General features: G+C 38.1%; 1 protein-coding gene across 9 annotated transcripts in view; it reads left to right on the top strand.

Annotated features, from left to right (window-relative positions):
* LOC143226613 (5'-3' exonuclease PLD3-like) overlaps positions 1-13,133 on the top strand; it is a 52,785-nt gene that overhangs the window by 27,498 nt on the left and 12,154 nt on the right. For all 9 annotated transcript variants that reach the window (XM_076457823.1, XM_076457814.1, XM_076457816.1 and 6 more), the window contains 2 exons: positions 10,073-10,206; positions 12,394-12,594. In XM_076457823.1, coding sequence (XP_076313938.1) covers positions 10,073-10,206; positions 12,394-12,594 — 335 coding nt within the window. The remainder of the gene's footprint in view (positions 1-10,072; positions 10,207-12,393; positions 12,595-13,133) is intronic.

The raw sequence follows: 13,133 nt of genomic DNA on the forward strand, positions 1-13,133 counted from the left end.
GACAGTGGTGAGTCGGGCTGTGTGAGGACGGGCATTGTCATGTTGAAAAATGTCGTTGACGTTCACCATGATGGGTTGCACATGGGGCCTAAGAATCTCGTCGATGTATCGACGGTCTGATCGGAAATCCTACGCAGCCCTGGTATGGTTGAGGCAGTAGACGTTGCAGTGGTGGTCCTATCCCGAAGGTGACGTAACCGGATGTTGCGATTTTGTGCGGGCGTGGTCGCACGAGGTCTGCCAGATTGTGGACGGTCACGAGTTGATCCATGTTGTTGGTGACGATTCCATAGCCTTGTGATGGTGCTTGGGTGGACATTCACAGCTCTGGCAACATCTGATCGAGATTCGCCTGCTTCCAAGCGACCAATGGCGTTGTTGCGTTGTGCTTCAGTCAGTCTTGGCGTAACTATATTGCGTGTCGGTGGCTTAACACTGAGCTATGGAAACCGAGAACCTGTCACTTTTATAGGGATTTTGCACATGTTGCACTTGTAGAACATGCAGATCTCTCAAACAAATTTATTGGACACACATGCGTTTTGGCGAAAAATCCGATGTTTTCCTCCGTTTTCAAAGTGCACAACTTTTATTGTCATTTTTGTCTGACAATCAGTGCCTTAACACGTGTAACATCACATACTCTGAGCTTGTAACGTTATTACATATATTTCTCTTTAAAATAACAAAAATATCCCTTTTGCATTTCTTTTTTTGAAGAGTATATGTGGGTTACGTAGCCATTTACCCATTTTTATTAAAAAAATTTTAATGGACAGGAGATTCTAAGTTCGTGTGGGTTCGACACTTCCCGTTCTTTTCTACAGGAACTTGAGGTCCCTCAGCATTGTCATCGGCCATAACTGTACAACTCCCTCTCACTGTTGCAAACGGGCTCTATGTTGACGACTTTCACATCTCTTGTCAGTCATTGAACATGAGATATATTAAATGGCAACTAGAAACTGCCCTTGGTTGTGTACTGAAGTGGACCACAGCAAACGGCTTTAATTTCTTTCTCTCTAAAACCGTTTGCATACACTTTTGCCGCCAACAGGGTATTCACCCTTATCCTGAACTCCGTATCGATAAAGTTTTACTGCCTGTGGTCCCTGAGACTAAGTTCTTGGGGCTTATCTTTGACTGTAAGCTGACCGTTATACCACACATCAAGCAACTACGGGTCAAATGTACAAGAGCACTGAACATCTTTCGTGTCCTCTCTACCACCAGTTGGGGAGCACATCGATGTTCTATGTTAAAGATGTATCGTACTCTCATTTGATCAAAACTTGACCATGGATAGCTGGTCTGTGGCTCTGCCACACCTTCGGCCTTAAAGATGCTGGACCCCATTCATCATCAAGGACTTTGACTCTTCACTGGGGCTTTCTGCACCTCCCCAGTTCAGAGCTTATATGTAGAATCTCATGAACCTTCTCTGCACCTTCACCGTTTGCAACTGTCTTTGCTATATTCTTCGAAAATTCTTTCCTTACCAAAGCATTCCATTTGAATATGCATTTTCCTTCCTCAGTGGGCCATACTTTTTTAGAACAGATGATCTGCCATTGCTCTTTTTCCAATTCGCATTCAGGCTCAATTGGATGTATTGGGTCTGTTCTTGGATGACATTGCAGAATCCACTGGTCAGCCCATCCCACCCATGGTTTATTAAAGCTCCCAAATGTGACCTATCTTTAAGTCATCTGAGAAAAGCAGACACTCCTGATTGGAATTACTGTTTGTTATTTGCTGAACATTTTTTGAACCATTCTTCCATTCCTATTTATACAGGTGGTTCTAAATCAGGTGACTCTGTGGGCTCTGCCATGGTTTGTTGTGGTTTGGTGGTTGCACACAGAATCTCCTCCACAGCTTCTGTGTTCATTGCTGAACTGTATGCTATTTCTCTTGCCCTGGATCATATTCAAGCTAAGCAGTACTCCATCTGCACTATTTATACTGATTTGCTTAGTTCTCTACTGACCCTGGAGTCACGTCACATTGGTTCACACTCCATTCTTGCTGATATTCAAAACTGACTGGCCCATTTCTCATTAACATTTACTTCTATCCAGTTTTTCTGGATACCAGGCCACGTTGGTATTCACGGGAACGAGCTTGCAGACATGGCAGCTAAATCTATCTGCTCTGGCACTATCACCACTGTGCCTATTCTATACATGGACTATGGTCCTGTATTCAAGGCTCGGCTCCATGCGAGCTGGCAGTTGACTTGGAGTGAGCAATGTGAAAACAAGCTTTTCCAAATAACACCCTATATTGGATGTCTTGCTTCCGTAAGGATCGGAAAGAGGAAGTTGTTCTAACTAGATTACACATTGGTCACAGTTTTTAACTCATCGTTTTCTTTTATTTGGAACTGATGCACCAGTGTGTAGTTTGTGTAACACTCAGATCACTGTAAACCACATTTTACTTTCTTGCCATCATTATGACTCTCAACGACGGCATTATTTTAAACATGTTCTGTCTCAAGGTTTGTCCATAACATTAGACAGTGTTATTGGTGACAATGACACTGTCCACCTTGATAAAGTTTTAAGTTTTTTAACGGCCATTAATCTTTTTAATGTCATTTTAGTGTTTTATATTTATTCATTACACCTTTTTAATTGTGGTTCCCTTTTAAGGGTCACAATCTTTCTGGTTCGATTTGAAATTAGAAAATGGCTGTTACATTAAATAACTTGAAACCAGGACTGGAAAGGCCAACTTAAGGTGACTAATGCTGCTGTTTGAACTACCCGTTAGTCATCCTGGTGAGTTATTATTACAGTTTTGCTGCATGTCTCTTAACACTTTTATTACTTTACTTTTCGATATTGGCCATAATGACACATAACCCGGAACTAGGACTGGAAAGGCCAACTTCAGGTGACTGACAGTGGTTCTTGTACTTACCTGTTAGTCTTCCTGGCAGGTTATAATAATTACCATTATGCTAAAGAAAGTCTTTTACAACTTGTATTACTATAGTTTCTCTCTTAACTTTGTAGACTAGGTGTCAACATTGATTTTATACTTTTCTGTTTTTCAATGATGTTTTGTTTTACCTTCATTCCCTTTTATGAATTTTACTACATTTACTTTATTTTTACCTTTTCACTAGACTTTTGGCACAGATAGCCTAGCTGCTTTGTGCCATAAAACACTAAATCAACCATTGTGTTTACTCTTCTTTTTTTGGACTAACAGTTGTTAGGTTTCATGTTATCTGCTTCGAGGCTGGTTCCAGAATCACCTGTCAGTCTGATCCCTGTCCAATGTTCTCACCTGCATATTACCCTTACAACTATTTTTTTGTGACATTTCTTCTGTATACCTGAGGCGTTTTCTAAGGATACCCTTTCATTTCTTTTCTCCACACTCATCCATTTATTGTCTTTATGGTTTCTCTGTTGTTGGAACCATCTAGTTCAGGATGCAGTTTTGAGTTGTGTTCCATTTACCATTGAATTATATTCAGGAATTTTGCATGGCCCCATTTCTTAAACAATACCTTTCTAACACAATTTCAGAACCAGTAGAGACATGGGTGGCATCAGTCCATAAATAGACCACTCTTACCAATACCTCTTGGTTTGAATTGCTGTATATGTTGAGGGGCCTCCCAGGGAAAGTTCTATTCTTTCAGTTTACCTTCTCTGGGATCTAAACATCCCTCCATGTGTTTACCGTGCGTGGTGACCTGTGAAGGGGAGGAAAGGATCCTGGTTGTTGAGGGTACCAACCCTAACACAACACTTTGGCTTTGAATTCCTGTAGATGGGCAGACTTGGGGTGGCCCTCCTTGGGTCGTTCGGTTGGTCCACTTGGTCTAGGGTCAACCAAGTACCAGTATTAGATGTTCTTAACAGGTGTTGTGGACATTGTATCTGATGCTGGTGTTTGGGTATAGTGCTCACGAAACCCTGACATTGCTACAGTGTCCTGTTTGACATTGTAGTGCATCCCCTCATAGGGCTCCATGGTGGATGGGGTCAGTGAGCACCGAAATATTCCTTTCTTATTGTGGATTTTCCAAATAAAAACTTGAATGAAATAGTGAAAAAACAGTCCATTGGTAAATGACCATGTCTTGCAGATTCTGAGCAGCAATCTTCAACATCTGTAACCCCTGTTGTACCTCATTTTCTTATACTACACTCTCTTTGAGACAAACCTCTAGGGCAGATATCTCTCTTTTTCATTTAGAAGGGACTAGAGGGGCTTGCTGACTCTCCAAAGTCAGTAAAAATGCTTTGCTCTAGTGACATTTTGGTGGAAACATCCACATCTCAACACAGTGAACTCCTCCTGCATTCAAAGGCGATTGGGGATATACCTATTGAGATTATGCCTCATGCTACATTGAATTTGTCACAAGGAGTTGTTGTTGAGAGGGATTTGAGGAACATTTCTGAGTCAGAGATTCTTGCTGGTTTCTCCACTCAAGGAGTTTCTGTAGTGAAGTGTATCTCTACCATCAAAAATGAAATTATGATGCCAACCACTGTCCTCATTCTTACATTTATGTCACTGCATCCACCTGCCACCATTAAAGCATTAATTGCAAGGTAATGGCATACTTTCCAAAACCTCTTGGATGTTTCCAGTGTCATTGATTCAGTCACTTGAAGACATCATGTCATGGTTCTTTGATATGTGCTTGTTGCAGTGGCGAGGACCATGATACTTATGAGTGTGAAATGGGCTCTCATTGCATCAATTTCAATGACTCTCACCCATCCTACTTTTATTCTTGTCCTGAATGGTTGTAAGGAAAAAGGGTGCAGCATTTGAAAATGATTCAAAACATTATTTACCCTGAGGATCGAAAGTTACTGTCCACCACTTCATCTTGGACTATGCTGTTGCACTTCATTCCACTACTACAGTGAGTACAGACAGATCTCTCTGTGTCTCCAAAAGAATCATTTTCAAACCCAATGAAAAGTCTTGTGACCTCCATGGTTAAAAGTTGATGAATCAATGTCAATACCTATCTCTGTCTCTAACATATATTCTAGCAAACCCAAGATCCACTTCCTTTGGTTCTGGGTACAGGCACTACCTTGGACACATTTTCTCCCACCCCAAGATGCAAAACAATCATTCTTTTATGTCCCCATTCACTGGAATTCTCTTCCAATAACAAAGACCTTCCCAATTGAACCAGAGCAGGGTCCATGGAGGTCGACAGACCTCCCTTGAATAAAGACAGTAAAGAAAAAATATAGGGTCATAAACAGAAATGCTCTCCACCCAATTCACTTACTCATAAATAAAAATGTCCACCTTGATACAATGGAACTGCTGAGGTGTACATTCTAATCTATATGACATCAAAGCACAGATTGGTTCCTACCATCCTGTGTGTTTTTCCTTACAGGAAACATTTTTGAAACCTGCCTATACAGTCACTTTTTGGCAGTTCTCTTTGTACAGAAATGACAGGCTCTGTGATGGAGGAGTGGCACTGTTGGTTGATCACCGTGCGCTTATTCCGTCCTTGCCACTCGACACACCTTTGGAGGCCATAACTATCTGTGTTTACTTGGATCATACCATCACTTTTTGTTCTCTCTATCTGTCACCTGGAGAGACCTATGATTAATCAGACCTTGATGCTCTCATTGAACATTTGTCATCTCCCTTTTTAATCCTGGGTTCTTTAATGGACATCATCCCCTCTGGGGAACTACTGATATTGATTGGAGGAGTCACTCTGAAGAACATATGCTCTCTGATCACAACCTTTTTCTTTCCAGTAGTGGTTCTCATACTTATTTTCATGCACCTAGTCAGTCCTTTACTGCTGTTGATCTCTCAATTTGCTCCCCTTCACTATCTTCTCACTTTTCATGGAGGGTTGACAATAACCCACAAGGTAGTGATAATTTTCCTATAATTTTGAGAGAGACTGGCCGTGGTTGATGTACCCCGACCCGCATGTCCCAGTGGAAGCTGGTTCAAGCAAACTGGACTCTCACAGAACTTGATCCTGCCAATGTCTGTAAGCCATCAATAGCTGACTGTGTGGCAGCAGTAACTGACTATATTATACAGGCAGCTGCTCACTGTATTCCTAAAACCTCAACACATTACTATGATATTTTCGTCCATGATGGAATTCTGCCTTACCACATGGCACAGAAAGCTCAAAAACAGCCTTAGGATACTTTCCATAGATATCCCACACTCTCAAACCTCATCGCATTCCAGCAGGCCTGTGCACATGCTCGGTGGGTAAGACGTCAAAGCCAGAAGGAATCTTGGATTAGGTTCGCAACAAGCATATCTTCTACCACCAGTTCCAAAGTCATATGGGACTAGATTTGAAAGGTCTGTGGGCAATATAATTCTGCCCCACTCTTGCTCTCTGATGACCAGGAAGTAGCTGATACCCAGAGAATCACCAATACTCTAGGTGAAAGCTTTTGCCAGGCATCTAGCACTTCTGCTTCATTCTCCACCTTCTTAGCCATCAAGTTTCAAGCAGAATGATTACCTCTTTCCTTTCAAGCTGGTTGTCTCTACGACTATAATCGTCCCTTTACACTGGTGGAACGTAAACTTGCTCTTTATTGGTCTGGCAGCACATCAGTTGGACCTGATGATGTACACTATGAAAAGCTGCACATCTATCTCCTGCTTCTCTTGGTATTCTTCTGATTGTTTTCAACCAGATCTGGCAGGAGAGTGTTTCCTTATGTCTGGTGCCAGGCTATTATCTTACCTTTCTCTAAGCTTGGGAAAGATCCCAAGATTCCTTCAAACTGCCGTTCAATTGCTTTGACAAGGTGTCTTTGTAAGACCTTAGAGAGGATGGATAATGCTCGTCTTGTTTAGTTTTTCAAATCAAACAACCTCCTCTCACTCACCCAGTGTGGGTTTTGATGACAGAGCTCTACCATATGCCATCTGATTCAACTTGAAATGTCGGTCAGTGAAGGCTCTCTCAAACGACAACATCTTGTATCAATATTCTTTGACATTGAGAAGGCTTATGATACAACATGGAGGTATGGCATTTTGTGAGACTTCTATTTATATGGGTTACGTGCCCATTTGCCCATTTTTATTAAAACCTTTTTAATGGACAGGAGATTCCAAGCTCATGTGGGTTTGACAATTTTCCATTCTTCTGTCCAGGAACTTGGAGTCTCTCATGACTGTGTTTTGAGTGTCACACTTTTCAGTATAAAGATTAATGCCATCACTGAACAACTCCCTCTTACTGTTGCCAATGGGCTCTATGTCAATTTTTACATCCCATGTCAGTCATCAAACAGGAGATATATTGAGTGGCAGCTACAGACTTCCCTCAGTTGTTTATTGAAATGGACCACAAGAAATGGTTTTAACTTCTCTCTCTGTCTAAAACCATTTGCATGCACTTTTGCCACCAATGGAGTATTCACCCTGATCCTGAACTCTGCATCAGTGAAGTTTTGCTACCTGTGGTTCCTGAGACAAAGTTCTTGGGGCTTATCTTTGACCATAACCTGACCTTTATACCACACATCAAGCAGCTATGGGTCAAATGTATAAGAGTACTGAACATCCTCCATGTCCTCTCTTCCACCAATTGGGGAGCAGATTGATGTTCTATGCTAAAGATATATCATGCTCTTATTCGATTGAAATTAGACTATGGATCACAGGTCTACGGTTTTTCCAGGACCTTGGCCTTAAAGATGCTAGAACCTGTTCATCATCAGGTACTTCAGCTCTGCACTGGGACTTTCTGCACTTCCCCAGTTTAAAGCTTATACATAGAGTCTCATGAACCTCCTATTTACCTCTGCTGTTTGCAGCTGTCTTTTCTGTATGCTTTGAAACTTCATTCCTTATTAAAGCATCCCACCTGGGGTTGTGTTGTCTTTCCTCAGTGGGCTATGTTTCTTCAGAACAATGATCTATCATTGCTTCTTTTGGTCTTTGTATCCAGGAGCATTTGGATAAATTGGGTCTGTCCTTGGCTAACATTGCTGTATTCACTGGTCAGCCCATCCTACAATGGCTTATTACAGTCCCCAAATGTGACCTATCTTTAAGGCATCTGAGAAAAGCAGACACTCCCAATTGGAAATACTGTCTGTTATTTGCTGAACATCTTTCGAACCATCCACCCGTTCCTGTTTATACAGATGTATCAAAATCAGGTGACTCTATGGTCTCTGTCATGATTTGTTGTGGTTTGGTGGTTGCACTCAAAATCCACTCTACAGCTTCTGTGTTCACTGCTGAACTGTATGCCGTTTTTGTTGCCCTGTATCACATAGAAACTAAGCAGTACTCAAATTGCACTATTTATACTGACTCACTTAGTTCTCTACTGGCCCTGGAATTGCTTCATCCAGTTTTAGTGAATACCAGGCCACGTTGGTATTTGTGAGAATGGGCTCGTCAACACCACAGCAAAATCTATCTGCTTTGGCAGCTATCGCTGTTGTGCCTGTTCCATACATGGACTCTGATCCTGTATTCAGGACTTGTCTCTATGCCAGTTGGCAGTCGACTTGGTATGAGCAACATGAAAACAAGCTTTTCCAAATAAAACCCTATATTGGACTTTGGCTGTCTTGCTTCCGTAAGGATTGGAAGGAGGAATTTGTTCTAAATAGGCTATGCATTGGTGACAGCTTTTTAACTCATCGTTTTAATTTATTTGGGATAGATACACCAATGTGTTGTCTGTGTAACACTCATGTCACAATAAGCTTCATTTTACTGTCTTCCCGTTGTTACGGCTCGAAACGACGGCACCATTTTAAACATATTTTGTCCCAAGGTTTATCCATAACGTTAGACAGTGTTATTGGCAATGGTGACACTGTTCACCTTAGAAGTGTTTTTAATTTTTTCAAGGCTATTGATCTTTTTACTACTATTTAAGTTTTTTAATTGATACATCAGATCCTTTTTAATGTGATTCCCTTTTAAGAATTTAATTATATTTAGTTCGATTTGAAATTAGAAAATGGCTATAATGTTAAATAGCTCAAAACCAGGACTGGGAAGGTCAACTTCAGGTGACTAACAGTGGTTTTTGAACTTACCTATTAGTCTTCTTGATGAGTTATGATAATTACAGTTATGCTACAGAAAGTCCTTTATAACTTGTATTACTGTAGTTTTTCTCTTACTGCTGTACGCTAGATATCCAACAGTTAACAGTGTTGTTGACAAAGTATGTACAACTGATCACATTTGTCCAACAGTTAACAGTGTTGTTGACAGAGTATGTACAACTGATCACATTTGTCCAACAGTTAACAGTGTTGTTGACAGAGTATGTACAACTGATCACATTTGTCCAACAGTTAACAGTGTTGTTGACAGAGTATGTACAACTGATCACATTTGTCCAACAGTTAACAGTGTTGTTGACAGAGTATGTACAACTGATCACATTTGTCCAACAGTTAACAGTGTTGTTGACAGAGTATGTACAACTGATCACATTTGTCCAACAGTTAACAGTGTTGTTGACAGAGTATGTACAACTGATCACATTTGTCTAACAATTAACAGTGTTGTTGACAGAGTATGTACAACTGATCACATTTCTATTTTTCATGTTATTCACAGGGAAAATCTTACAAAATAAAGAGAATGATTTTGTATAAGGTTTTATTCCAATAGTTTTTTTTTGGCCATCAAACTTCATTTTTTTCATAAAATGCCACATTTTTTCTCCTGTCTTTGTTATATGTCATCTCTAATTTTGAGGTCTACTAGCTTGAAACTGGTATCATCAGCTTTATAAAAACTAAATAAACTATTATCTTTCTTTGATATTTTAAGATCTGTCATCACTTTTTAAATAATTTGATCTTGTACAAAATCCATCATGTTCAACTTGAAGCTACTTTATAGTACCATCAGTCTAATAAAAACCTATTTCTATAATTTGGTCATACACTGGTGTGGTTATCTTTGTTTTCACTGATGTAGTAGTACTCTTTGCATTTCATTACACTATATTGAGACAAGTTGAAGTTTACCATATCTTATGTCTAGTATTCTGATTTGTGTCACCTGTTTCTAACCCTCTCAGGAGCTGCGAAAGTACGAAGTGTAGATTTTGATAGATTGATGGGTGCAGGGGTGTTGCACACCAAAATGTGGGTGATTGACAACCAACACTTCTATGTAGGTAGTGCTAACATGGACTGGAGGTCTCTCACTCAGGTAATAAAATGATGCTAACATGGACTGGAGGTCTCTCACTCAGGTAATAAAATGATGCTAACATGGACTGGAGGTTTCTCACTCAGAAACTAAAATGATACTAACATGGACTGGAGGACTTTCAGTTTATAAAATAATGCTAACATGGACTGGAGGTCTTTCAGTTAATAAAATAATGCTAACATGGACTGGAGGTCTATCACTAAGGTAATAAAATGAGCTTTATAGCCTATGTGTAAATGCTATATACATGCGTGGATACTTGTTAGAAACAGATTGTTTTACACAGTATCTAACAATGGTAATTTCAATGTTAGCTTGCAATCGTTTTTACAGGTTATATGTAATTGGCTGTAGTTATCATTGGCTGCTTGATCAACTATAGCATTTTACTGTTGTGTGTTACCTAAATATGGTATAGACAGAGATACAGTTTAAATTGTGTTTAGGTTTTACATTATTATTATACCTCAGTTAAGTTCATTTTAGTTATATTTTAAACTTCATAATTAAAAGGTTTAAACATGTTTTTAACTGTATATCTTACTGTTTGTTAGTTCTCAAGGCTTGTGATATTATGCATTGAACTAAAATTTTTTGAGGGTTTGCTCATGTTTCCCAAAGAGAGTGTAATATGCCCCAAAGGCATTGTCAGCTTGTGTCAGGGTGAATAATAGATTGTAAAAGACAATGAAGGGAAATAAAACTTTAAAAATTAACTACATGTGAAAAGCAAAAGATATGAATTTATTAAGTGAACATGAAGAAAATAAAAAATATAAAATTTACCTTATAAAAGTGTTTATATTCATTAAGGTGTTTTTAGAGGTTATGGAAATGAAACTACAGAATGGAGAAAAGTATTTGTATACATAACATGAAAATCATCTTACACTGGAACTATTTGAACATTTTAAAGTGTAGATAACTTCTTTGGGTAAATAACATTTTTATTATAAAATTTATTAAAAGGACATCGTTATTTCTGTACAAGATAAAGTTTATAACAGTATTTTATCAGCTTTTGTGAGGATGATTCATAATTACCACATGTGCTTTTCTGTATATGCCCTTTTCCTGTCTAAGTGATACAAAATGTATCAGCTTGAACAGAAAAAGTTATAAACATAATATTTGTTCTTTATCAGTGTTTATTTTTCAGCTTTTGTTACACCTTAAATTTGATTTTAGTCTAGTTTTTTTCCACCTTGCATTGAAAGATTTAAAGAAGTCTTGGTCTGCATAAGGCCCTCAAAGTACCAAACAGGCATCTTGGTTGTTGTAAAATTTCAGGTATTTACAGGTAGCTTATAGGCTGATAGCTGACATAAAAGTATTATAATCTTCTTTATTAAAAGTTTGGAAATACAAGTTAAACATGCAATACTAACTTGGAAAGGATTAAGTAGTTTTAGTGGTCAATTTTTGTAAGTCCTAGCTGCTTATGAGTTTACTTTATTCAACATCCTAATTAGAAACTTGTTAGGCTTATAAAAATCATGCATACTCTGAAATTTAAGTATTTATCTATTATGTTGCAAACAAGGAAACCTGGTATATACTCTAAAATTTAAGTGTTTGGGTACCACATTGTAAACATAGTAAAATCATGTGTATGTCAAAACGTAAGTATTTGAATGCTGTGTTCTAACCACAGGGAAGAGTCATGTATAATCTAAACTTAAGTACTTAGATACTGTGTTGTAAACACAAGGATTCGTTTTTAATTTGACAGGTGTTCTGAGGAAAAACATAGATACCAAATTTCATTAGGGCAGTTGTAAAACGGTTCACTCTGGAAGCACATGTTCATTACTACAGCAGTCTTTTTAATATACAAAAGCCAGTCAATTTGACCCACAAATCAGTACTATATATTTTATTATTAAAATATTAAAATCGACTATGCAACTAGTGAATGATACCTGTGAGGTTTTATAAAGAACATGGCTCTTGGAATCTGAAATGTTAAACCTAGCTTGGCTATTAGTAAATTCTAATATTTTCCAGACTGTAATAATGAAAGGTCTAAAATTTACAAACACAAAGATTACTCATGTTGTTTTTATTCAATAAACTTTCTCTTTTGTTCCATGTTTGTGTTTTTTTATTTTTGTTTTTAGTTCTCAGTAACTTAGGTCTGTGTGAACTTTTAATTTTTGATATAATATCCTATTAATCTAACAGGTCAAAGAGCTTGGAGCAATAGTACACAATTGTAGTTGCTTAGCAACAGATATTGCTAAGATATTTGAAGTTTACTGGATGCTTGGCAAAAAAGGATCTAAAATTCCACCCACATGGCCAATCTCTCTCCATACTGATATTAATGCTGAAAATCCATTGGCTGTAAAAATCGGTAACACACAAATGGATGCCTATCTTTCTGTAAGTAGAGCAATTACTCTTTGAATTGCCTGCCTATCTATAAGAAGAAAAATTATTGTTTAAATTGTCTGTCCTTCTGTTTGTAGAGGTATTGCTTTAATTATTTATCCTTTTGTAAGTAGACGTATTATTTGAATTATCTGTCCTTTTATAAGTAGAGGTATTGTTTGAATTATCTGTCCTTTTGTAAGTGGAGGTATTGTTTGAATTATCTATTCTCTTGTAAATAGAGGTATTGTTTGAATTATCTATTCTCTTGTAAGTACAGGTATTGTTTGAATTATCTATTCTTTTGTAAGTAGGTATTGTTTGAATTATCTATCCTTTTGTAAATTGAGGTATTGTTTGAATTATTTGTCCTTTTGTAAGTGGAGGCATTGTTTGAATTATCTGCCCTTTTGTAAGTGGAGGTATTGTTTGAATTATCTGCCCTTTTGTAAGTGGAGGTGTTGTTTGAATTATCTGCCCTTTTGTAAGTAGAGGTATTGTTTTAATTATCTGCCCTTTTGTAAGTAGAGGTATTGTTTGAATTACCTGTT

Source organism: Tachypleus tridentatus, chromosome 9 (assembly GCF_004210375.1).
Source record: "Tachypleus tridentatus isolate NWPU-2018 chromosome 9, ASM421037v1, whole genome shotgun sequence".
Lineage (NCBI taxonomy): Eukaryota > Metazoa > Arthropoda > Merostomata > Xiphosura > Limulidae > Tachypleus > Tachypleus tridentatus.